Source organism: Camelus ferus, chromosome 9 (assembly GCF_009834535.1).
Source record: "Camelus ferus isolate YT-003-E chromosome 9, BCGSAC_Cfer_1.0, whole genome shotgun sequence".
NCBI classification, from domain to species: Eukaryota; Metazoa; Chordata; class Mammalia; order Artiodactyla; family Camelidae; genus Camelus; species Camelus ferus.
The window spans coordinates 48,163,522-48,190,412 of record NC_045704.1 but is presented as its reverse complement, the minus strand read 5'-3'; the positions used below and the strand labels follow the sequence as shown (position 1 = coordinate 48,190,412).

At 49.7% G+C, this 26,891-nt stretch overlaps 1 protein-coding gene across 1 annotated transcript; it reads left to right on the top strand.

The window, feature by feature from the left end:
- Positions 1 to 1,368: 1,368 nt before the first annotated feature.
- Positions 1,369 to 26,891, top strand: CALB2 (calbindin 2). Its single transcript, XM_006183707.3, has 11 exons — positions 1,369 to 1,523; positions 10,926 to 11,002; positions 13,549 to 13,638; positions 16,187 to 16,267; positions 20,561 to 20,617; positions 21,201 to 21,278; positions 21,819 to 21,874; positions 22,198 to 22,237; positions 22,402 to 22,455; positions 23,225 to 23,296; positions 26,197 to 26,891. The coding sequence occupies exons 1-11, from the start codon at positions 1,430 to 1,432 to the stop codon at positions 26,311 to 26,313; spliced, it is 816 nt and encodes a 271-aa protein (XP_006183769.1). The 5' UTR covers positions 1,369 to 1,429; the 3' UTR covers positions 26,314 to 26,891.

Here is a 26,891-nt window from a genome sequence, read left to right as displayed (position 1 = left end):
GACAGCTAGCTTCTTACTACTCCTTTTCTCTCCCACTGTTCGTGCAAGTAGCTCTAAACACATATGCCCTGGCAAAAGTTTGCCCCAGGCAAAAAAATCCAAGTGGTTTTAGAACCTTCACTCCGTGTTGCCTCTTTCAGGCTCACTCGGGGCTCGTCCTTCCCCGTGAGGGACAGCCTGCCCCCTCTGTCTTCTCCTGGTATTCCTCTCTCCCCTGGCGACCTCCTTTTCATTCTCACCTCCTTCCCTTTGGTCTCCCTTGGGAAGGCAGTTCACCTAACACTCATTAGCACATGCTAATGAGCATCAGTGCATTTCTCAGTCGCTCAGCAGGAGAGGAGAGAAAGGGGGGACAAAGCTGCCACTCTGGGGTTACAGTCCACAAAGACAGGACTCAGGCCACCAGGAAGAATGGTGAGGGAGTCCAGCCCCCAGCTTGGGGAGTCATGTTCATATCCGGGGGTCTGTACTCTCAGCAGCTGCTTCTGTCTTCCCCGAGACCAGCGCAGACCATTCCTATGACAGCGTGGGATCTTCTCTGCCCACCTGCCTAAACAAATTCCCACGATGTCGGTAGGTGGGTGTGGCTAAGGCCTGGTAGAGGAGGATCTAGTTCTGCGACTTTCTAAACAAGTGTCTAAATCCCCCAGAGCCTGGGCGAGGCAAGCATCAGGGAGTGGAGGGAGGTACTCAAGCGAGGGCAATCACCAACACCCCAAGAGGGGACAGTGGAAGCCCCTCCTCCACTCCCATCCGGATCCTCCCTGGGGGTCGCTGTTTCCAGCTGCCCCCAGTAAAGCCTAGGGAACACTCGGCTTGTCTCCAAGACTGGGACCCATGAGATCATGGAAAGAGCCCGGCTGGGCAAGTCATTTGGTCATTTAAAGTCTTAAGTCCCCTTATCAGAAAAGCGGTCCCTAGTCTTCCTGCTATGAAAGGGCCAGACGAGAGGAGGCATGAGAGCGTCTTAGTGAACTCCGAAGTCGAGGTGCTAAAGACTTGTTAAACTTATATTATTATTACTACTGGTGGTGTTGCTGTTACTACTGTTACTATTATTGTTGCTGCTAGTGATGATATGCGGTGGCTGCACTCAAGATGATCAGAGAGAAGGAGAGGGAAGGCAAGGATAGCCTCTCTTCCCTTTGCACCCGAAAGCCTCTGTTTCCCAGGTCAGGAGCGGGCGGGGGTCAGCGCAGACCGGCGCCCCTACCCCGCGAACCCCTGCGGAGTCCCTGGGCGGCCGCCGCCCGGCGGAGACCCAGGCTGATTCTCTGAGCGCGCGCGCCCCCTGCTGGCGGCCAGGCGCGGGCGCAGCCTCCGAACTGTATATAAAGGCAGCGTGGCGCGCAAGAGCTGGCCGAGTGCAGGAGCGAAGCCGGCGCGCAGGGAGAGCGCGGTGCTGCCTGAGGTCTAAGAGCGGCTCGCCATGGCTGGCCCGCAGCAGCAGCCCCCTTACCTGCACCTGGCCGAGCTGACGGCGTCCCAGTTCCTGGAGATCTGGAAACACTTTGACGCAGACGGTCAGTAGAGCTCCCAACTTGTCTGCCCACTCAACCCCAGGGGACCTGCGGTGGAAGGAAGGGGGCAATGATGATGCAGGCAGGTGTAAGATTGCCCCAGAGGGTGTTCTGGCCACCGAGACAGCTGAGGTCGAGTTTGGGAGACACCCGGCTGCCCGGGTGACAACTGTCAGGAACTTTTCTTTCCTGACAGAGATGACAGAGCCCATCAGCTTTTGCAGCCTCATTCTGGGCAAGTTGGAGCTTTCCCAGGGAGGAGGCCTCGGCAGACAAGGCTCCCTGTGACTCCCCCTGCCATCTTATCTTCCCTGCCTTTCCCTTCAAGGTAACATCCTGCCTTCAGCGGCTGCTGCCACAGATCTCAGAAGCCCATTCATTTCTTCCCTCAAGTTTCCCTGTTGAAAAGCAGCATAGCCCTGTGGCATCCTGGGGGCTGGGGCAAGCTAGTGGGGGTCTTGAAGGGGGTCCTCCCCAGCCTGTTTGGTGAGAACAAGAGCAGAAAGGGTATCGGGTTTTAGCATCCCCTGGGCTTCCTCTGCTCATTTTCCGTCCCTCACCGGCAAGCAGATCCCACCCACAGCAGCAGTGGGTGTGGTGGGGGGCAGGTTTTGGTGCCAGCCTGATATGTTCCTTCACGGTGATAATCCTGGGTGCTTTGGGTGACTCCTGTCTCTGGGTCGGGGGAGGCATAATCTTAAATGCTTCAGTGACCCACCCTCTGCTCTGCATGGTCTTGACACTGACTCACCCAAAAATTGAGGGCTGGGCTGAATGATGTTTGGAACCTCCAAGCACTGGGGTTCCAAGGGTCTATGATGGTCTGACTCTGACATAAATAGGACAACCCCCTGCCACCTTGCTTTAGAGGCTTCTGATATCACTGGAGACTTTCTCTCCACCACTCCAAAAAATTAAGTGATCTGATTTCCTTCTCAGAGGTCCTGGCTGGGGTGGGCAGCCAAAATGTTCTGGCATCTATGACCACTGGCAGGGTGGTGGCCCAGAGATTTTATCCTGGGATTGGGAGCTTGTGGGGGGATGGAAGCCAGAGGGAGGGTCAGGTGGAGACTCTCTCTAGTCTTCTCCCTTCCCTTTCTCACCTCGGCTGGGTGGGTGTAAAGGTGCCTAAACAGAGGCTGTCTGCCCAGCATGCTATGGAGAGGCACAGGTTAGTGTCTGGGTATAATCTTGAGTGAAGTTTTGTTCCCTTGGAGCCAACTGAGAAATCTAGGAGTGCAGAGAACTGGGCATGTGACACCTAGATTAGGACTGTGATTTGCCTATGAATTACTGGAGGAGATGGGTAGATTGCTAAATCTGTAAAATGGGGCTGAGGAGGGGTTGTACTTCCAAGCCCCAGCTCATGCCATAAAACTCCCTTGGGAGAAATGGCTGTGAGAAGATCACAGCCTCCCCACATTCCAGATGACATGCACATTCCCTAGGGATGCTCCTGCCAGTTTATCTGCACTAGAGACTTGAGTGATTCAAGGAAAGTTACCAAGTGGCCAAGGTCATGCCACCGGCCTCCTGCCAGATGAGTCAGCTATAAACAGAGGACTCCACAGTTCCACTCTCCCCCTCTTCTCGTGGGGACAACAAATAGCACTCTCGATAATCATGCAAATCCTCACATTTGTCTGAGACTCTGTACTTTTCAAAACACAGTTGCACCTTCTTGAGTCCTGCATGGCGAAGCTGTGGGCAGATTATCATTCTCCTTGTGCAGCTAAGGGAACAAACTGTGACTTCTCTGAGGTCAGGTATCGAGGTGGTGGCGGGGACTGGTTCCTGGCCAGCACTTATTCCCCAACTCTGGACACTCATGGAAGAGCCCCCCACCCAGCCTCGGAGGTGATGGGCAGTTCCTTTAATACTAGAAAGGGGTCCTAGATGTGGCTAGAGCATAGCTAAGCTAGAACTAGACCCAAGAGTCTTTAAAGACCCCCAAAGCCATTGTACCTGCTCCTATATGAAAGAGGAGCTAGATTGCTTCTTGGTTCCTCCCGGTGTCCCATTGCCCTCTCTGGTCACTGCTTCAGGGAAGTCCCAAGGACGGACCATGGACCTCACAGAGAAGGAAGGCAAAGAGGACTAAAATGCCAGAGATGGCACAGAGGTGATTTAGGAAAATGAGGATACAGCCAAATTGGAATTCCACTGAAGGACCCAGGATTGAGCTGTGGGTCACCCTGCTCTGGACCTTTCCTACCTGTCCCCTCCTGAACTCCCAAGGCTGCCAGGGAGCTCCTCCCCACCCCCCAAGGTGCTCCCTGCCCTAGCTGGGCCTCCTTCCTACTAACTCCATCTTCTGTTTTCATCTTGGGGTTTCTCCCCAACTCCAAGAATCCCCCTGCCACTCACAGAGTTAAAGAGCTCTGGGAAGACTCCTTTGCAGCTCACTGGGTCTCTGGAGTGAGCTCACTGGAGCCCAATTAGCCACGGGCAACAGGTAGAGGGAGCCCCACCCTTCTGGACTAGTAAACAGAGACTAGGAAGCTGCAGGAGGAGCTGGATTCCGAGGAGAGTGAGGATGGGGCAGGGGATCTGACCCTAACTCAGCTCATTTCTAAACAGGAGGAAGAGTCATCATCCTGGTGACTTTTGCCCAGAGTTTGATTATCTTCAGAATGATCATAAGCCTTGTGGTAGAGGAAGGAAGGAGCAGGTGTCTGGAGAGGGGGAAATTGGGACTAAAAGAGGCAACATTCTTTTCACAAGATCACATGGCCAAGTGAGAGGGTGGGGGGAATCCTATCTCCTAGTACCCCCCCCAACTCCTCCTCAGCAGTCAAACAAGGTCATGCACTTGGAAGGGTCCAGGTGTCATCTCTTAAAGGCAGAATTATGGAAGACGGCAGCTAAGGGTACCCTAGGAGCCAAGTGGGGCCTGGGCTCTTCCACGTATCACCTCCAGGCTCTGAGTGACCCTTACGTGCCCAACATGTCTGGGCCCACTGTTCTGTTGTTTCCTGGTCACTCCTTTGTCAGAAACTTTCTCACTCCCAGATCCAGGGGTCAGAGCGATGCCCAGCTCAGAATTCACACTGGCCTCTCTTTGTGGTTCTAAGCATACGGCCACCAGGCCCCTATTCTGCTAACGACCAGTAGGTCAGTGAGGAGCCAAGTTTTGCCCTGAGCCTTTGCTACCCTTTGGATGCAACTGCAAGTAGGGATGTCTTCTTTCCCAGAGGCCAGCAGACACTCACAGGACCACAGAGAGAATCCCACTCACTCCAAGAATCTATCCTACATGGATATACTTGTACATGTGCATAAAGTTCCATCAACGAGGGGGCCTATTACCGAGTTCTTCGGAATACTGAAATTTTGAGAAAGAATGTGCTTCCTTAGGGAACAGAAAAATAAATCCTGCTAATCTCTACAGTGGAATATTATACAACCAATGGAGCTTTTGTCTGACATGGAAAAATGTCCATGATGCATTATTAAGATTTTTTTAATTGTAGCAGGACACTATTACAGTGTGAACCCATTTTTGCTATTAATGAAACATGTATGCTGGAAAATATTTGAAAGAACAGAACAGTAGTGGTCCTCTCTGCAGAGTAGATGATGTCAAATTAAAAGGCCTTTTTTCCTTTAACTTTCTAAGTTAATTTCCACAGCGTTTGAAATTTTACAAGAGCATGTGTTCCTTGTATACTCAGAAAAACAAAATAACTTTATGGGCACCTTCCTCTTGTCGTCAAAAGACATATATATAAGCTGCAGGTGTGGGGACCTGCAGTCTTCTGAGCCTTTTTCTGCCTCCAGGTGGCCATGTTGATGCAGTGGGCTCTCAAAGCCATGCACAGGGACGGAGCTTTGTTCCTTATCCATGTGTCCTCGAGGACTTTGACAATTAGTGACATGAAGGACCACGACGAGTGAGGAAGGCCCTTCCCAGTCTTCCCTCCTCTGCCCTCTTATACCCAGTGGTAATAACAGAAAGCATCCTCCAAACCCACCCATCACAGGGGCCACTGGCCAGACCCAGGGTACCCCGGCAGGCTCTCCCAGAGCACGAGTTACTGCTGAGTTTGTGTCCCTGGTCGGGGAATGGGAGGAAGGCTGAACAGCAGGTGGAGAGAGGTCTGTCTGTGCTGGAATTCTAAAAGAAGGTTTTTGGAATACTAGAAAGACCTGCCCAAACAGGGTTGCAAAAGCTCCAGTATATATTAAGCATTTACACAAATAGTGCAACTGTTACTATGCAATACAACTGTGCTATTCATAAGATAATTATAGGATTTATAAAAATGATTGCTTCTCAGCACATTAAAGTCGGACAGGACTGGTGCCTGGAACCAAGGTCAAAGTTGTCCGAGTGAGGCTTCCTTTTAACCCTGTCTGCGTTTCTCTGTGGGGTCCTTGTGTCTCAGGCATGTCAGGACTGCGCGTTCTTCGGGAGCAGCCTCCTGTCCCACCTGCGGTAAGCCTGAGGACTAAGTCCCCCACCTCACCTCCACTTTCACCCCCAAGCCCCCCTCTTGTTTTGCCAGCCCTGCACCGGGTGCCCTCTGCAAGCATCTCATGCCCCACGGCCCAGCCTCTCGGAGGGTGATTGCACCAGCCAAGGCAGGGGTGGAGTGGAGGGGGTGGCAGCTGCATCTGAGAAGAGCTGGGGCTCCCTGGGGAGGCAGCTGTGGGGCGTTTTCACAAACAAGCCCGCCTCACCAGGGCAGCCACCAACCCGGCGATCCCACATCCCTGCCCTACTCCTTGTTTATCCCCTTCTAGACTTCAGCAGTTTCACTAGCTGATCCCCTGGGGGAGGTTCCCAGGGCTAAGGAGACCCCTTTGGGAAATCTCTTCCAATGCCCAGGGAGCCAGAATTAATAGAGCATGCAGGCGTGAGGCTCTTCAAGAACTGGGCCTCCCCAACTCTGGCCCCAGGGGGGTCTGTCCTGGCTGATTGCATCAGATCCCGCCTTTGCCCAGCCGGTCCCAGCTGGGGCCTCTGGCTTCAGCCCTCTCCGCCCCGCTCTTTGGCTCTCTGCTCTCTCCCCTCCTCTGTCGCCCAATCTGCCCCATCCTTCTGGCCTCCTCCAAGCCTGGGAATCGGCCCAGCATTAGGCTACCAGATGTCCACGGGTTCAGGGGACCCAGGCCAGCTCCGGGGCCATTGTTGCAGAAGCAGCATGGCCCAGAAACACAGATGAAAAGTCAAGTGTCTGAACATTCATCCAGTAGCTGTTCGCACTGGGTTTTTCCCTTCAGGAGCCACCAGGAGAAGTGTGCGCATGTGCGTGTGTGTATGTGCGTGTGCATGTGTGCATGTGCGTGTGCGTGTATGACTGACAAAGAGAAAAACCAATACAAATACAGATATGAGCAGAGCCTGAATAGAAGGAGAACAGGCTGTTAGCTGGGACTGACTCTCTCTCCCCTCAAACTCCTCTCTAACACGACGCCAGTAACACCCGTTTGCTTACGTGGCAGAGTCCTGAAGACCAGACAGGGTGGAGAGTGGACAGCTCTTTGTAAATGGTGTGCACCATGCCAAGTACTATTAATGCGGGAGCAGAGCTAAGGAAGCCAATTTCTTGCCCTAAAGGGTGGTATCTGGCCCACAGGAACTCGTACTGGAGGGTAGAGGGCTATTTGCCCTTCCATGAATTTGGACAGCCAGGAGGCCTGGCCTCATGAACACCTTCTTGTTTAGTTAACAAAGAGTCTGAAACTGCATAACTTCCCTCCTTGGTTTTCTCCAAACTCCACATCACAGATTAACACAGACTGGTGAACACCACACCGCCGTGGCCCTAAGCCCGTGCTTCTCAAACTTGAGCACCCAGAGGGGCTTGTTCAAGAACCGATTTTCTGGGCCTCATTCCCAACAATCCTAATTCGGCAGGTCTGGGGTGGGTCTGGGAATCTGCATTTCTAACGAGCTCCCTGGTGATGCTGACACCATCAGGCCCCAACCACTCTTGAACAGCGCTGGTCTAGGCCCCCCGTGTTCAGAGAGGTGCCGTCACTTGTCAATAGGGAACCCTGGTCTACCATCTCGGGGTGCACACCAGCCAGCCCCCCACCTCAACTTCGAATGTGAAGCCAAAGGCACAGTCTCTCTAGGGAGGAGGCGCTCACGTTCAAAAACGGTGGTTCTCCAAAGTTCACGCTCCTACGTTGTTAAAATACGTTGTTAAAAGTCCTGGCTGAGCAGCTCTGGGGTGGGACCTGGGATTCTGCATTTCCAACAAGCTCCCAGGTCATTCCAAACCTACTGTTCCACAGACCACTCTTGGAACGGCAAGTCCTCATACTCCAGACCTACCTAATTAGAATCTCCATTTTAATAGGCTCCCTAGGTAATTCCTGCACACCTTAAAATTTGAGACACACTGCTCTAAAATAGTCCTTTACCCTGACTGCATGTCAGCATCACCTGGAGAGCTTTGAAAACATGCCCACGAGACATTCCCACCCCTCCAATTAAATCAGACGCTCTGGGGGTGGGGCCCCAGGCAGTGGTGCTGTTTTAAAAGTTTCCCAGGTGATTCTAACACACAGCCTGGGCTGAGAACCTGGACTCTGAAGCTTTAGTCATGCTGGAACTCTTTGGCCCAAAGGGTTTACAGCCATGGATTGGTTTGGAAGAACTTAAGAGCATAGGGTATAAAAATGCTGTTTACCATTTATGTTGGATTTTACATTTTTCCAGAATGCTTTCCCAGTCTTACCTTGTATGGCTGTCATAATGGCTATAAAGCTTTGGGTTTTTTGTTTTTGTTTTTCAAAAGGATAAATAGTTTTGAGAGTAAATAGTTATACCAATTTTAGAGATCAAGAAACTGAGGCTCCAGGAGATTGACTTCCTTGACAATGCATGGACAGTCACAGAGCTGGTGGTAGAATTACCCTTCTTACTGAGGTTCCTCTCACCTGTTCAACTCTCAGAAAATCTGTACACACAAATCTCAGTGAGAAATAAGCCCCTTTCCACTGTGGGGCAGGGCATACTTCAGTCAAGGCTTTCCAAGTGTCTGGTCAGATTAATTGTAAAGTGTTGTCTCACTTTACATTTGGGCAAATTGAGGCACAAAGGGGATGAAGACTAGGATAAGGAAGGATGCAGGGTCCCTGACTCCACCCAGCCCCATCTCCCTAATGTTCACAGGATGTGGTTTGATACTGAGGTTGGGGGTGATGGTTGCTATGGTAACCTTATGGTCCATCCTATTGGTAATCATAAGGATGATAACTACATCCTGATCAATGCCCATCACATGAGAGTTGCATGGTGGCCAGTCACCCCACCCACTGTAAGAGGGTCAGAGGAAAAGCAAACCACTTGCCCAGTGCTGAAGTCTACCCTGGAAGCAGGTGGGCCAACCTGTCCCCCGCTCCCCGCCTTGGATAATAGGTGCCTCCTGGGTGATGGGTGGGGAGTTGCCCTGAGGGAAGCCAAAATAGCAAAGACCTTTCCTCCCTGCAGCCCCTGCTCTTGGGGAACAGGCCTGTATCTAAAGTTGGCCATACCTCCCTGAGCTCCGGCCACGATGTTGAGCAGTTGTTCAGCTCAGAAAATAAAGACTTGTGGGAATGAACCACAGAGATTGTGGCAGAATCTCTGGCATGGCAAGAGGGGTTCATCCAGTCTCTGGGAGCCTCGGGCTGCCCAGGCTGCTCAAGCTAGATTCAGGGAGGAGCTTCTTTCCAACGGGGAACTAGCCCAGCTCCTGTCCCCCCTCCCTGCCTCTGCTAGGACTTCTCAGTGAGGCCTTCCCTGCCCACCCTGTCCAAGTAGCCCTGGTGGGTAATTTCAGCTGCCTCCTAAAACCCTCACGAAACAGACTCACACCCACTGACTCACGTGTCTGCCCAGCCCTGGCCCAGGCCCACCTCGGAGGCCTCTGCTACGTGGAACACCAGTGCATGCTCTCAGTGTGAGCTCTTGCTCCTCACCGCAACCCCAGCCTTGGGCTTCTGAAGCTGCCCCTGGACCCAGAGCTGAGCTCAGCTTCCTGCCTGAGAAATAGAAGAACAGCCTGATCACTGCAGGGAGTGACCGGGGAGAGAAAAGTACTCACTCCTCCAACTCAGAGGCACCATCACCTGGACAACTGTCTTTTTGCCTAGAAAGCCCTTCCTCCCTCCCCTCCTCACTCCCCCACTCCAGCTGGCTCGCAGGCTGTGAGCACACATGCATGAAAATTCCAGCTCTCCTGAGAGGCTTAGCAGAACATCCTAGAATAAAAATGACCACTCTAGCCGAGGGGGCAAAAGGGAACTCAAGTCTCGTCCCCCCACCCCCACCCCGGCGCAATTACAATCCTCTCTTTTCCCTGCAGATGAAAATACATAATGTGTCACATGATTCTCTCCACACACTATTTATTGTGGCATCTCCCCCACTAGAAGGCGCCGCTAAGGTTATTCATTCCACAGACCTCAGAGCACCCCCTGCTCATCACTGCAGTGGTGGCCTCCCGTGTGCCTGATTCCTGTGATGACCCCCTCCGGTGCCCCTATCCCATAGGAAAGATGCCCTACCTTTCTCTCCACTCTTACCTTCTGCATTATTCCCTGGAGCTGCCCTAACAAAGTACAACAAGCCAGGTGGCGTAAAACCACAAAAATGTATTCTCTCACAGTTCTGGAGGGTTGAAGTCCAAAATCAAGGTGTTGGTTCCAGGCTCTGAGGAGTAATGTGTTCCACGTCTCTCTCCTGCCTCCTGGTAGTTGCAATCCACAGTCCTCCTTAGCTTGGAGATGCGTGACTCTAATCTCTGCCTCTGTCTTCACGCAGCCTTCTTCCTTGTGTCTCTGTCTTCACATGTGCTTCTTAGAAGGACACCAGTCATTGGATTTAGGGCCCACCTCATCTGGTATGACCTCATCTTAACTAATTACATATGCAAAGGCCCTATTTCCAAATAAGGTCACATTCTGAGTTCCAGGTGGACATGGATCTGGGAGGACACTCTTCAACTCAGTACATCCTCCTACCCCGAAGACCCAAGTTCTGACTCTGACTTCAATTTGCCCTAGTGACCATGGCTTGCCACCTGGTGACAAACCTCAAGGTTGATGACCTGTTGTCCCCTGTCATCTCCAGTGCCTGCTGCCTGCCCACCTGGTTATGGACAGACAGCTCCCAGCTCCTGCTCCCTCTGCTGGAAGGCCCAGCAGCTGGTCCCTCCCAGTATTCTCTGACTACTGAATGTATACCCCGAAGACAACATGGTTATTCATCCTGGATCTCTATGGTTGCAAATGCCCAGAGGGCAAGACCCACATCCCTAACAGTCCAGGGCTGGCCCACATACCTGCTTGATGACCAATGAGAACTACTTATCTGTGAAGCCCCTGACTTCCCACCCCACCCAACTACCATAAGTCTTACTACTTAGCTCTGAGCATCATGGCTTTTTTTCTTTGCTATCTTTGCAGGAAATGGGTATATTGAAGGTAAAGAGCTAGAAAACTTTTTCCAAGAACTGGAGAAGGCAAGAAAAGGCTCTGGCATGGTAAGCCCACCCCTCTCTCCTATTGTTCGGGATTTTCAGTCATCCTGATTATGGCTTTGAGCATTGTCTGTCCTAGATCATGCATTTCATCAGCGGGCCTGACATCTCTGGTCTTGACCCTTAGGGTTTTTAAAAATTAGAATACTCCCTCAAAAGAGTACCTTACCTCACTATCTTTGGGTGTCTGGGATGGAGGGGTGTTCATGGGCATCAGGGATTGATGAACCCTCCAAAACTGCAGAACTCTGTATTTGTGTATGTGTGTATAAAAAGTGTTTTCTTAGGGAAGAGTCTATAATCTATCTAAGACGCTCGGGGGTTCGTGACTCAAGATTGGATGCCTAGTGGGTTTCAACTGCCTTTATTTAAGACTGGAGTTTTTCAGCCTCCGCACTACTGACATCTGGGGCCAGATGACTCTGTCATGGAGGGGCTGTCCTTGGCATGGTAGGATGGTAAGCAGTAACCCTGGCCTCTACCCATGAGATGCCAGTAGCATCCCTTTTAAATTGTGACTATCTCCAGACATTGCTAAATGTCTCCTGCAGGGGGTGTAGAATGATCCCAATGAGAGAACCACTGTTCTAGGCTGACAGGCTGGAACTTCGGCAGAGACCTAGAAGAAAAATGAGGATTGCTCCAAACCAAGTATCTGAACCAGACTGTACTGGTTGACCTCGTGTGTGATGTCAGACTGCCCTTCCTGGCCTGCCCAAAGTGGCTCCAAGTCACATCCCAGCCCCTTAATGGCAGGCACATTGTTCCCGCTGGTGTCAACCTGGCACTACTGAGTTCACTAAAGCCTTTTGGGGGAGCGTCTGAAATACTGAAAACATAAGGTGATTAGAGCTAGGGTGCTGTGACTTCCGTGTCTGGTTCTCAAATATATGGAGTCAGACCCATTCTCTCCCATCAGCTCCCAAGGGTCCTTGGTGGGGGGTGGGAGGTCTCTCTACTCTTCCATGCTGCATGTCTGTTGGCCAATCCACTGCTCATTAGCAAGTCTTTGTGGAGCATTTTGGGAGATGAGTCATAAATCCACTGGTGAGCACCTGGTCTAAAGCTTGGCAACCCACCCCAAAGAAGAGGGCGTCAAGTGATGGGCTTAAGTGATGCAGGTGATTCATGGGTTTGTTTATTAACAGTCCCCCATCACCCTCATTACTAGGATAATGAAGCCTGGATCACAGAAAGCACAGGCTTCACAACTGGTTCTGGGCTCACGGGATAGACAGAGGAATGTGTTATTATGAAAAGCTTCAAATCTGAAATACTTCTCTCAGTCATTCCCTTCCTCAGATGGCATCAGGTGTGATTTTCTAGTCTATCAACAACCATCTCAACTAACATCATCCCAGACTGGTTCTCAGAGCAGCTGCTATGTGGGAGAAAGAAAACTGGCCTTGGAAAGCAGGAGCCATGAGTTCAAATTCTGACGATTTTAACGGGTGACCTCAGGAGAAGTCACTTCATCTCAGCCTCCATTTGTCTGTAAAATGGGACTAACCTCATGGGGACTGCTGTGAAAATTAAATAGGACAGCCACACTTATGATAAGGGCCTAGGATCATTCCATGCACATTTGTAAATGTAAAGCAATGCATATTCATAAACAAATAAATGCTAGTAAATGACCCCAGTTCCAAAGGTAAAAATAAAATAAAAACCAAAAACCAAAAACGAAAAAATAAACAATAGAAGGGATTCAGAAAAGACTCTAAGAATTGGTAGAATTCCCCTTGGCCCAATCCTAGTAAACACATAACCCACCAGAAAGTCATCAGAAAAGCAAAGCAGCAGCATCAAATGCCAAGTTGATTCATCATTGATTAGGGATAAGGAAGAGCTCGTTAATGCAAATAATTAATCAGCAGCACCCCAAACCAAGAGAAGTTCTGACAACTTCAAAAGAGCCCTAGATATAAGTTAGGTGATGGCCCAAATGAACTTTTGAAGTTCTTTGCCTTTTTAGCAGTCACATTCACCTAGTGGACTATTTAAATGACACCTTGGCTTATGAAGACATTCTCTTCACATTCTTCCAGGCATAAAATCAGAGTGAAAAATATTTTGGAATTGCCAGTTCATCTTTAGAGAGGAAAATGAGCAATTCACCTTGCTCTAAGCAGAACCCACTGGGGGCCACTGGAATAAGGTGGACTTATTAGAAGCTGCCTTAGTAAAATGTTGGAGCCTGAGCTCTCACATCCCAGTGATGGGAACAGTCCTCACCCTTCTGACAGGGTTGTGGTTTAATCCGTCTCAAAGGCAAAGGGGCATGTTTAATTACATGGTACAGAGCATGTCCACATGTCCTGTTCCCCTCTGAAAATTATGTGAATGAGCCTTGAAGAGAAGTTAGATTTGGAGGGACCTGGGAAAATCTGGGTGCATCCCTGATTACTCAGAGCACTGGCTCGACCTGGTTCCATACCTGCGTATTTGGGGCATAAAGTGCTTCCCCACCATTGCTGCATCGAGAGGGTGAGAGAGCCATGGTTCTCAGGGGACCCAGAGCACAATCAGCACCCTTTATCTTTCTGCAGATGTCAAAGAGTGACAATTTTGGGGAGAAGATGAAGGAATTCATGCAGAAGTACGACAAGAATTCAGATGGGAAAATCGAGATGTCGGAGGTGGGTCCTACTGTCCTGCTAAGAGCTAAGTGAGAGGGGACTACAATCACCTGTGCCGCTTCCATGTACAAGCATCCTTCTAGAGACCTGAAAGAGGTGGCAGTCTTACAGCCCCACTCCCACCCCCACCCCCAGCACCTAGGCTGATCAAAGAGAACAGATGGGTCTTTTTCTTTGTCTCACAAGGAAACAGGAAGCAACAAACACTAAGACAGGGATGAAGACCTTAAATGCTCTCAGGGTCCAACAGGTGTTGTAAATGTGTGATTACCTCAACTTAAGACAGAAGACAGGGTGAAGACTGGGGGACAGGACAGCCCATGCCCCACCTAAGGGCATCCAAAGGTGTGTGTGGGTATATATTCATATGTGCATAGATATATACAAATTGTTAAAAGATAAATGGAGGCATATCAAAAATTGTAAGAGTTTGAGCAAAGATCAATTTGAATGGGCAGTACCAAACTAGAACTAGTTAGGGACACTCCACCAACAGGAGCTAAGGGAAGGACTTTTATAGAGACGAGACAGAAGCAAAGCAAGGAAATCATTTGACTGGCTATCACCTAAGTGGTTGCATTATGCACGAAAGCCTAGCTGGCTGCTTTGGCTGTTTGTTTAGATTTTGGTTTCCTTACGTGGGCTATTAAGGCATCAAGGCCACCTCAGTCTAATGGCTTCCTTGTGTAATTTTACAATTTGCATATACACACATACTTGTGTCTTGGTCTAACCAAACACCTCTGGCAATCAGTTTGCAGACCATAATCCAGTGGTCCAGAATGATCATGGCGGCACACAAAGGAGGGCATCGCTCCTCTCAGGGTGGGCTAGTTGCCATGATGCTTAGGTCAGTGCTCAGGAAGCAGAGACTGAGACAGAGATTCAAGTGGGCAGGATTTATTGAGGGAGAAGTCCTCAAGAGAAGGGAAGAGAGAACACAGGGAAGGGCAGAAGAAGTGAAGCAAGGATATGGTCTCAGCTGGAGCCTAGCCTTGATCTCAGTGTGGGGGCTCCAGAGTGTGGATTGTGCCACAGAGTTGGTCCCACCTCGAAGCAAGAGCTAGGATGGTCCTTTGTACCCCTGTGTTAATCAGGCCGTGGTTGCAGGCTGTCCCCTGCAGGGTGAAGGATGCAGGGAGGATGGCTGGGCAGCCCTGGTTTGATGGAGGGCATTTCTCCAGCAGGGGGCAGCTATGAGCCACTAGCAGTCAACCTTCACAGCAGCTGAGGGATGGCCAACCGCCCAGGTAAAGGTGATGTGGGAAAGGCACCAAGAGCATCCACTCTCGTTGCCTCAACTGCAAGTCTCAAATGGCCTTAAACCAGGAGTCGGCAGGCTTTTTCTGTAAAGATCCAGACCATGGTCAACGTTTTAGGGTTTGCAAGCCATGCAGTCTCTGTCACAACTCTTCAACTCTGCCACTGTGGCACAAAAACCACCACAAACAATATGTAAATGAAGGGCACTGCCATGGCCCAATACAAGTTTATTTACAGAAACAGGCTTCAGGCCAGGTTTGGCTCTTGGGCCACAATTTACCAACTTGTGGCTTAAACTCTGAGAGGCTCCTAAAGAGAAAGGCCATGGGGAGAGTTGGCTCCTGGTGAAGGAGGCCAGGTCTCCAGCCCTGCTTCTCTGCAGTTCTCTTGGTTCTGTTCTCTAAAACGGCTTCATCCTCAGGCTCACACATAGCAAGCTGGCCGCAGCAGTTTCAGGCATCACATCCAGACACAGCCACGCCCTGATGCAGAAAGGACCCATCTCATGTGGTCCCTGAGAAGAGCAAGGAAACCTTTCCCATAAGTACCCTCAGCAGACCTCCCCTCACATCTCATTGGCCAAGACTAGGTCACATGCCTATGCATAAGCCAATCACTGGCCAGGGAAGTGGGATTAGCACAGTTAGCTGAGACTAGTTAGGATTTACCTATGACTCAAGTATGCTGGGAGCAGAGAAGAGGGGGAAGGCCAGCTGGGTGTGCAGCCAACAGTGTTTGCTTCACAAGAGTATTTGTATTTTTTTTAAAAATCAGATTTGTTGTGGGATAATTTACATACAATAAACAGCATTGATTTGAAGTGTAAAATTCCACGAGTTTAGACAGTTGTATATTGTAATCACCACCGCAATCAAGACACAGCATTTCGATCACCCCTAAAAGGTTCCTCTGCCAGGTGCAGGCCATCCTGCACCGGCAACCACCAATCTCAGATTAGTCTTCATTTTCTAGAATTGTGTATATGTATATATGATCATATATATATATATATGATCATCTGTTAAGTATTGAGTCTGAATATTTGCATCTTAAAATGACACCACTTTCTGTCCCTCCAGCTGCTTCGACCTGAAAGTCTGGGGTGACCCAGAAGCATCCTTCTTCCCCATTGCAGGGCTGTTCTCAAGGAAGGAAGCAAAATGGAGCAAAATTTGACTCCCACGCTGCCTTGCCACTGGCTATTTTCCATCCTTCCTACAGGAAAGTTGGTCTGCTCCCTGGCCGGGCTCTCCATAATGTAACTGTCCCTCTCTGACCCCCACAGCTGGCGCAGATCCTGCCGACCGAGGAGAACTTCCTTCTGTGCTTCAGGCAGCACGTGGGCTCCAGCACTGAGTTTATGGAGGTGAGACCAAGATGCTGGCTTCTGTCTTACACATTGGGACCTGCCTTTCTCTCATGTTCAAAGCCAAGCCCACCCAATGGCTGGAAATGGTCCCTGAAAGACACTAAACCCCTTCTGAGTAGCTCAGCTACTCCATGGGCCAGCAGCATCCATGTCACCATCACCTGGGTGCTTGTTAGAAATACAGAGTCCCTGACCCACTGACTCAGAATCTGCATTTTAGCAAAATCCCCAGGTGATGTGTGTGCACATTAAAGTGAGGGGAATAAGGTGAGAAGTAAGCATGGGTGAAGTTCCTTTGGGAAATAACGTGTACACACTGGCTCCCATTTGGGGGATTTGTCATAGATATTTGCATATTACAGGCTCTGAGAAATCCTGCAGTAAAGAGATTTGTCTCACTCAGTTTGCCTCCAGACTCTCCTATACTTTCTTCTCACTCAATAGCATTGTGTCCCTGGAAGTCCCAGTTCCAAGGAGCCTTTGTGGGAAGGATGGATTTACATACCATCCTAAAGCTGAAAAAGATAAGTGAGAATTCCAGTTTCCAATATCTTCCAGACTTGATCTCAGACTGTGGTCTGGGCTTCCCTGCTCACCTTTAAAATGGACATGGTCGTCTTTGCAGTAGCAATGCTTTCAGGTTCTCACATGAAATAGGACATCCAAATTCATGTCTTTTGAGTAATATTCAACCAATAGACTGAACCATATGAAACTGCTCCTATTTAAACAGTCTTTATTTACAAAAATTGGAAACTCTATATCGTCTAACCAAATACATTACTAATGCTGATGCCCAGCAAACCACGAATTATCTTTTGCTATTTTGGGGGGGCTCTGCATCCTAGCCATTTAATGTATGTGTCTCTCAGGGTAAAATTCAACCAGTACCACCCACCCACCCACCCCTGCACACACACTGCCTGCTGTGATAAACAGTGACTGGCCTTCAACACGACTGAGTCGCCCTTCGTCACGTTAAATCCATTTCCAGCCACTGGTAATCCCCTCTCCGTGCTTCACTGCGTAAAAACGACTGGAGAGCCAGTCCAGAACCACAAGTGACTTTGAGCTCCCCACGTGGATAGAAAGTCAGTTAGAAATAATGGATTCTCAGCGCAGAAGGCTTATTTTTTAAGTGGCAGCTTGCCTAAGCATCAGATATGGATTTAATTTTACAGTGCTTTGAAGGATTTTCTCTATTTTTTTTTCAAGATGGCAAAATTCCATACGCTGATAATTGACATGTTGGATTCTGTTCTTAGGCCTCATCTTGCCTGTCTAGGAAGAAAAGTCTGCATATACTTAGAACTTGTCAGGGTGCTGCTTGCGTGAGGGTCAGTTTTTCTGTCTATAGAAAAGAGAGTGTTTATATCAGACTGCTCCCTTTCTGATAGGAAGGCAGCCAAAGATTGGCCCCTCTTCCACCTGTGATCTGGAAAATGGGGATGATAGCTTGCAAAGGGCAGAGATACTTAAAGAGGAGCAAAAAAACCCAAAAAAAACAAAAACAAAAACTCCCTCTCTCTCTAAATCATTAGTGGTTTCTCTCTCTGTAGTTGACATGGTTCCATATTCTCACCTGCCTTTATCCTTTAAGCCCCCGCGTAACTACTGAGCCAACACCACCCTGCTCCCTCGAATTTCCTGGGGCCCTCCCCAACCATCCTACAGGACCATCCCCCTCCCAGGGTTGTCCATGTGTTCTGTCTTTATCAGCTGGAAACATGAAATGGCCCCCCGGCAGCCCTGAAAGGCTTGTGCTGACAGATGGCTCCCATCTTACTGCTCAGCATAACATTTTAATTTCTAATTTTAGTGACAACTCAGGATTTCTTTGAGATTTCACAAAGCCCGGGTCTCTTGAACTCTTTTCCTTGAGTGAGAAGAAAATAATGACCCACGATGGCTGAGCGCAAAGTGCTGGAGGGGAAGAGAAGTCCAGCACGAGCCCGTGGGGGTGCGGTGGGGGTGCGGTGGATCTAGGGAGGGAGGGAGAAAGGGAGGTCAGACCTGCTGGGATGATCTCACTCTGAAAGCAGCTGGATGCTTTGCTCTCTGCTAGGACTGGGGTCCCTTCAGGTTATCCTCCTTTTAGGCAATGTAGGGGGTGCTGCCTTTTTACCCAGTCAAGACTCAGCCTAGATAAATTCTAATGCACTAAATGCATGCAGGTGGTTGGTGAAGTCATATTTGAAAATCTGCACATATTTCTTAGTGCTTTCTTAAAGGCAGGCTTTCAAGGAATGGGAAGGAATATTTTGATTGAATCAGGCATTTTTCCCCAAAGAAAATACTCTCTCCTAATCAAAAACCATCTACCCAAGGTGTATGTAGAATAATCCATTCTTTTTTTGGAACTTGGTCATGTCTCATAACTTAAAAAAAAAAAAATCAGGAACAAATTTCTTGAGCTACTACTGTACCATGAAAATTGCACAGCCTTGTTTACTGGTATGGAAGAAAATTCTAAAAAATCTATAAATTCTCAGACTCCTGACAATAAAAGGGGGACATAATGTGGAGAAATCAAGGAGGCAGGAGATCAAATTTGGGAAAAGAATTAGTGCCTGCTGACTCTCAGAAAATCAAGTGTTGCTGGTGTCCAGGTGTGCAGTTTGGAGCTGGGGGAGAAAGGAATAAAAATCAAGGGAAGAAAACTTGAAAGAAAATCTAAGAACTATGATCAGGCACCAAAATAGACCAAAGATTAAGGAAACACTGTTCTCTGGGCCTTTTGTCACAGATACACCCTCCTCTGCCCCTCAGCATGGTAATTCCCTTCTACCCACAGATGGCTTAAATAAAAGGCTGGGGCTTCAGGACAGTTGCATTCAAGACCAGCTTTTGTCAAGACCACTGTATTAGTTACCTATTGGTGCATAACAAATTACCCTCCAAAATTTAGCAGCCTAAGGCAACAAGCATTTATTATCTCACAGTTTCTGTGGTTACAAATTTAGGAAGCAGGTTAGCCAAGTGGTTTTGGCTCAGAGTCTCATAAAATTGAGGTCAAGATGTCAACTGGGCTGCAGTCACCTGAAAGGTTGACTGGAGCTGGGAGGTGCACCAAGATGGTGCCCTCACATGGCTGTTGGCAAGAGGCCTCAGTTCCTCACTACATGAGCCTTTCCATAGGGCTGCTTAAGTATCCTCCTTACAAGGTGGCAGCTGACCTCCTCCAAGAGTGAGTGATCCAAGAGAGAGAACAGGAAGGAGCCTCAATGTCTTTGTGACTTAGTCTTGGAAGTCACACACAGTCACATCTGCCATATTCTATTCATTGGACGTGACTCAGTAAGTTCAATCCACATACAAGGAGGGGGAAACTAGGCTCTAAACCACTACAACTATTTTCCCTTGTTTCTCCTGTGTGATGTCTGCTCCTGCTCAAATGGCTAGAATAGAGAGGAAGGAGGTGGTCAGACCCCTATCACTTGCTGAAGCTCTGCTTCTCTTTGGTCCTCCAGATGCTGTGGTCAGCAGGCAGTCCCCTGATTCCTCACAGGGACCCAACACATGCACTGAATAACTGGGACTTGGATCAGAGCCCAAAACTAGTATAGGACAAGACACATGGAGGGATCGAATGTCCAGGCCTAGGTCACATGCCTATCTCTAGACATGGGTCGGCCCCTCTTGAACCACATGGAATGAGTATGAGAGAGGGGTGGCTTCCTAAAAAGAGGCGGGGAGATGCTTTTTTTAGAAAGGAGGAGGAGTGGCCTTGGGACAGTCTCAACAAACTGATTACGCTTCAGGCATGGCTGCCACATGGATCACGAATGGAGGGGAGAGGAGGCAGTACAGTGAAGAGTAACCAAAGCCTGTTCCTGCCCCTTCCAGAGGGTTCTTACCCTTGCCCCAAGCTCCCACTCAGGGGATGAATAAGAAGCTTCCAGAACAGTAAAAAGGGCACCCAATATACCCACAGCAAAAATGGGATCCACCAGATCCTAATGCTAGTCTTGGTAAAAATCTGTCTGGTTAGCACCTTAGAAAACCATAAGCCTGGTTACAAGATGACCCAAATAGACATTCAGGCCAGGCCTGTAGCCAGTTAAGAGTTAGGACACCTTGTCCCCACAGTTTTTTTCCCTTCTCTATGTGACTTTGGCCAAGACACTTTCTCTTATTTCTTCAGCTGCAGCATGGAAGGGCCTGGGTTAGACCATCTCCATGTCCCCATCCCACCTGAATATCAAGACCTGGCCTGGCCCATTAAAGGGAGGTGGAGGGAGGCTTGTAGGTGTGCACAGGTCTCTGAATACACTGACATTCCCGTTGCAGGCATGGCGGAAGTATGACACAGACAGAAGCGGCTACATCGAAGCCAACGAGCTCAAGGTAGGATGGGCCTTGGGCAGGGCGGGGAGGGCGCAGAGAATGGTGAGGCCAGAGTGGTGGTGGTTTTAAGGAACCTGGGGAGGAGGAGACGTTGGGTGAGGAATATGGGTTGGTGGTCTGCTGAGGAATACTCAAGTCTGGCTCTGAACTGTTGGACTTGTTCAGCCGTGTGAAATCAGTAACATGGAGCTGTGGGGCCATAAAGTTCAACCAATTCACACTCCTCTGAACATTGGGGCCCAGGAGAGGCATCCTCAAGGCACCCCAGCAATTTGGACTTCCAGCTTGTATGTCTACTCCTAAATTCCTCAGGAACCAGGGGTCCCCGGGCACTGCTTAGCTATGTGTCCTGGACTCTCTCAGGAGAGCCAGTCTCCACCACCTGTCCTATGGGGTGAGGTTACATCCAGGAGCTACCTCCACCCTTCAGGGTGACTCCACAGCATTGCGGGGCGAGGGAACTGTGAGGCTGTAAGCTATGCAAATGGCAGAAGGCAATGTCAAAGTGACTGAATGAACAGGTAAGTGAGTGATGGATGGACTGACTGAGTCAGGAGCTCTCAAGACACCCTTTGTATTCCAGGGATTCCTGTCTGATCTGCTGAAGAAGGCGAACCGGCCATATGACGAACTCAAGCTCCAAGAGTACACCCAAACCATAGTGAGTGGCCAAAAGTAGTACTCCTCCCCAGGGGCGCAGGACATGGGCCCCAATCTGGTGGGATTCTGGGCTTGCAGGGTCTTTAGCTGGCTGATTCTTGAGGCCCTGGTGAAGTGACTCCTAGTGACAGCCAGCTAAAGGGATGCTAGTTCATGGCCCTCCCAACCCTCTCTCTGAGGTCACCACATAGCCAGGTGCTCCTGGGCCAGCATGTGACCAGAGCATCTGTTTGCATGACAATGTCTCCAGCTAGGGGAGAGGATAAACTTGGGGAGGGTGGGCCTCTGGTTCTGGCCTGCTCTCCTCTGCAGCCCAGTCCCTGAGCTGGGGAGAGGGTAGCAGTGACCTAGTGCCTGCTGATTCCCCAGTGACCGTGCCTGATTTAGACCATGCTGGCCCTGCCTCCAGGTGACCTCAGAGGACACACGGACACGCTGCCCCCAGCGTCCTTCCTCTCCAATATAGGGGGTGGCAGGTCAAGGTCCCCTATGAAAGGAGGTCAAAGCAAATAACCCAGGCACCACTTTCTGTCCCCAACAGCTACGGATGTTTGACCTGAACGGGGATGGCAAATTGGGCCTCTCGGAGATGTCCCGGTAAGTGCCTGTCCTCACTCACCCCAGCATCACTTTTCCCAAGACTGCTGCAGATCACACCTGTGCTGCCGTATCACTAAGATTAACCAGTGGATACAGTGACAGGTCAGGGGTCACGAAGCTCAAATCAAAGTTAGAGGAAATCATGATCATCACCTCAATGCTCCGTCTCCCTCTTTTTAGCACCTTCCACTGACTCCTGATTATTAAGTGCTCAGGGATCGTTTCCATAACTCTGGATACTAAGTCTGCATCCTCTCTGGTCTGAGTTGCTTTTGCCTCTTCTCTGTCCCCTAATCGCTACTCTAACGTTCTCTTCCCAGACTCTTGCCTGTACAGGAAAACTTCCTGCTTAAATTTCAGGTAAAAGAGCCACTTTGCTTTTCTTCAATTCTTCCCTTCCCCTTGTCCCTCTGTGCTCACCTTTCCACCCTCCTGTCCCGACTCAACACACACACACACACACACACACACACACACACTTTGCAAGGCTGTGGCTTCTCACTCTAATACCTTGGGCCTTTCAGGGCATGAAGCTGACTTCGGAGGAGTTCAACGCAATCTTCGCATTTTACGACAAGGTAAGACGGAGGATGGTGTGGACAGAGGAGGAGGTGGCCCAGCACCAGGGGAGCCCCCGATCAGAATGGCTCACCGTGGTCCTTGGGAATAGACAAGCTGTTGGAGTGGCAGCCCGGGCCATGTAGTTTCTTCCTGTCTCTCTGGGTTCCCTGCGGCATCTTCTGCTTAGTCAGAAGATAAAAGTCCTTCACAATCTGTGGCCTGGGGACCCAAGGTTTTGTTCCTTAAAAGTACAGGAGAGAATAGCTCGTGGAAGAGGGTTATGCTCAGAGTTGGGGTGCGATTGCACTGTTGGGGCCTAAGAGGAGGACGTGCTCAGTACTGCTCCCTGGGTGCCAGGTCATAATCTTGTCTTTCTAGGCAGTGGGGAGTGAGAGGCCCTCCTTACCACCATCACCTCTCCCTTAGCCGCCCCCTGCCTGCAGCACTCCAGTGGTCTTCCTTAGAACCAAAGGGTTGGGGGTAGACTTTAAATAGCCCCTGTGTACACCCTGATATCTAACTGTGGGATTCGACACCCAGGGAGTTAGCTAAATGCTTCCTGAGCCTCATTTACATTTTCAACACAAATGACAAACACCAGGATGAATAATTTGCCCTGTGCCCTCCCTTCCTGCAGTGACTGGTAAAGTTATTGGTTATTGGTTACTGGATATCTTGGCATCTCCTTTTGCACAGAGTAAAGACTGTTAGCAAAAGTTAGACTCTGGCCAGGGGCTGTGGGGCCTGAGGCCTGAGGCTCTGTGCTGACCCTCTGCTCCCTGCCAGGACGGAAGTGGCTACATTGATGAGAATGAGCTGGACGCCCTTCTGAAGGATCTGTACGAGAAAAACAAGAAGGTGAGCAAAGGAGCCTGGGGTGGGGAACTGTCCCGGCGGGAAGGTGGGGACAATGCAGTGGAGTGCATTTTGCTCCTCTCTGGTCACCCATCACAAGGCAACGGCAGTTTTTTGGTTTGGTTTTTTTTTTTTTTTTTTTTCCTGGTTGAATTGATTTTTTTTTTAAAAAACCACTCATCACATAAAGTTTGCCATCTTAACCATTTTAAGTGTACAATTCAGTTGCACTGAGTACATTCACTGTGCAACCATCCCCACTGTCCAGCATCGTCCCAGGATGAAACTCTGTACCCATTCAACAGTAACTCCCCCTTACTCCCTCCTGCCCCCAGCCACTGGCACCCACCATTCCACTTCCTGCCTCTATGAACCTGATGGCTCTAGATACTTCACATAAGTGGGATCAGACAGTATTTGTTTTTCTGTGTCTGGCTTATTTCACTTACTGGAACGTCCTCAAAGTTCCTCCATGTTGCAGCCTGAGCCGCAATTCCCTTCCTTTTTAAGGCTGAATAACATCCCACAGTGTGTCTATCCCACATTTTGTTGATCTGTTCCTCCACAGACAAGACACTTGGGTTGCTTCCACCTGTGTGCTAATGCCAATAATGTGGCTGTGAGGCAATGGCAATTCTGATGTGGCCCAGTTCTTGGAAGCGGCAGCCACATGGCCAGCAAAAAGACTTTTCACATATGGAGCGATCTGAGAGAGCAGGGCCCGGAGGGAGGCGCGGGTATTCTGAATTGACTGCAGAATCTGGAGCTGGGGAAGAGGGTCACTGAAGAATGTGTTTCCTCGAAGAGAAGGCTGGGAACTGAACTCTTACTACTTTTCCCCATTGTGTTGCCTCTTGGACAGACCCGGGGGCTCATCTGGGTGCCCGGGATGGGAGGATGCAGGTGGAACAGGAACCAGGAGACGAGTTTTGGCAGCCGTCTTCCTTTACCTCCTGGAAAATCTTTCTCAGAGCAAACGGTTTTGGTGCTTTCTTTAATTAGATGAGGAATGAGCTCTAATTTTTTGTGTTGTCTGACTGCCTGGGCCATCAGGCAAGAGCTAAATTTAATGCTCACTTTCAGAGAAAAAAAATCATTGCTGCCTCTGAGCCTATCTATCTCCCTTTCCAATTGCCTTCCGACCTCTTAATTGTTATCCTGAATATTATCCTTCATTTCTTTCACCCTAAATTTATTTTTTTCCTTTACAATACCTACCATTGCTTTTTGAAAGAGGAGGAAAATAAATCGTAAGTAAGCAAATACGTCCTAGGAAGAAGGAGGTACTCACCAAGTGTTTGAACTTGGTACATTTTTTTTTTGGGCACCAAATTCTAGGAGATAATTATTTGTGCATCCCTATATGTGCAAGAAATGTTGAGCAGCATAATGAAAATACCTTTAACTGCAATGGACATCACCTGCATGGATGGGGATTCGGTTTCTGAGTTGATTAATGTTTGGGGCTCCTGAGGGACAGGTTGACGGGCTCAAACTTTGCTATTTCTCAGCACTCCTAAGACAACTGCAACTCGCTAAAGCCTTCCCTAGCTTCAAGCAATACTTCCAGGCACAGAAAGCAAGCAGCCTACGCCCTCCATTCTGCTAAAGCTCTTGATCCCACACTGAACCGGAGGGTTTTCTCAAGCTCAGGGTTCATATATGGGGTCCCTTCCTTGGCTCCTAATTGAGTGGTAGATCGCTCGGGCACACCCCAGTGTCATAGACTAGGCAACACTTCCAGGAACTTCACTACTTTAGGGAAGATGCCCCCTCAAAGCTAGAGATGCTTGCAGCATGCCTTGGGGCTGGGTGGTGGCACAAACCCAGAAATCAGTAACAAGAGTGGATGTCTCCAAACAATGCAATGAAAGACTGACCTTTGAGCACCAAGAAAGCCATAATGGAGGACAAATGAGCCAGGGAAAAAATTACATAGACTTCAGGACTCAGGGGACTAAGGATATTTGGTAGTTTTGGCCCCATCCTTTAGCCAATACCCTAGTCTTTACACCTCAGTTTTTTTCATTCACTGAATGGGGATAATGACCCATTAGCCTGGAAGGGGAAGTATTTAAAAAAAAAAAAAAAAGACCTGCCAATATATTCAATACAAAAGGAGAAGGAGAAAGAGGAAGGAAGGAGGGAAAGAAAAAGATAGTTGTTTAAGTGACTTTGCTACATTTCAGAACTATTGGCTATTTGCAGCCAAAGCAACACAAGGTGTATGGGATGGCGGTGTTCTGTTTAATGCTGGCCTCCGCTTTATATGAGACTAAGGGTATATGTTGGTGAGTAACCTGTCTCAGTAGCATCTGAAGGCCACGAGGAGCCAGTACACAGGAAGTCGGCTGGTGGGCTTTGCCACCAGAGGAGATGGGAGTTAGAATCCTATGGTCCAGGGGACCTGAAAACAAACCGGGGTGCTTCCCTGGCATTCTCCTCCTCACCTGCAGGGCCTCAGATTGAGTAAATGGAGGCCCAACGAGGTAGAGGAATTTATACAAGTTATGCAGAGATAATGAGTGTCACCAATAGCTACTGCTTTTTGGGAGCACATGCCGTGGGCCAGGCACTGTGCTAAGTGTTGTCAATGTTCGTTTCCTCATCTAATCATCGAAACACCTCACTGAGGCAGGTTTATTATTGTACCCACTTTACAGATGAGGCAGCTCAGACTCAGAAAGGTTGAATCCTTTCTCCAAAGCAATGCAGCCAGTGAGTGTAAGGGAGAGGGTTTTCACCCAGGGCTTTCTGACTCCAGAGCCCATGCTTTTTACGCCTTTAAGTCACTTGCCCTGAGACGGGATAAGGGAAAGGTCCTGCTTGGCATGTCTGTGAATGATCAGGCGGGCCTTTAGGTGGGGCAGTCCTCTGAGCCTGCTCTTCTCTACGTCTCCTAGGAAATGAACATCCAGCAGCTCACCAACTACAGAAAGAGTGTCATGTCCTTGGCCGAGGCGGGGAGGCTCTACCGTAAGGACCTGGAGATTGTCCTCTGCAGTGAGCCCCCCATGTAATAGGGGAACACGGGCTGCTGCTCCACCTCCCCTAACCCCTGCCCCCACTGCCCTGCCACTCCCACCCAGACCCAGAGATCCTAAGCACCCCTCTGACTGCCCCTGCCACCTACACACAGCAGCCTATAAAGCAGGAAAGAAGAGGTGGAGGGGCTGCTGACTGATGGGCCTCTGGTGCCCCCTCCAGCCCAACCCTGACTGATGGGCACAGCGCCCGGCCTGCAGCGGGGCATCAACCGTGTGGGAGGTGGCGGGGGCACAGCTGAGGGGTCCCTGGTTCTCTTTGCTGTGATGCATGAGCTCTTTCGCTGTACGATTTAGGCTCCTATGTCCAACGGAGCAGACCCTCCCCTCTCTCGCTCTCCTCTGCCTCTCCCCCGGGCTACTACCCACCCTCCTGAGCCCCTGGGCTCCCTGCGCCACCTTGCTCATGGTGTAGCTGTCTTCTTGGCATTCCTTGTTCGTGGAAGGCACTGGCCCAGTCCTTGTCCTCTTGACTCGGTGTGCCCCTTTTCCCTTGGGTCTCTTGTTTACCAAAGAAGAGTTTACAGACAATAAAAAGGAAATGTTCTGCTGTG

What these genes read in the sequence shown, in the direction of transcription:
- CALB2 (XM_006183707.3), top strand. Translation starts at nt 1,430, where the DNA reads ATGGCTGGCCCGCAGCAGCAGCCCCCTTACCTGCACCTGGCCGAGCTG. An exon ending in GAAACACTTTGACGCAGACG is followed by an intron (nt 1,524 to 10,925) that starts GTCAGTAGAGCT and finishes CTATCTTTGCAG; the next exon opens with GAAATGGGTATATTGAAGGT. An exon ending in CAAGAAAAGGCTCTGGCATG is followed by an intron (nt 11,003 to 13,548) that starts GTAAGCCCACCC and finishes ATCTTTCTGCAG; the next exon opens with ATGTCAAAGAGTGACAATTT.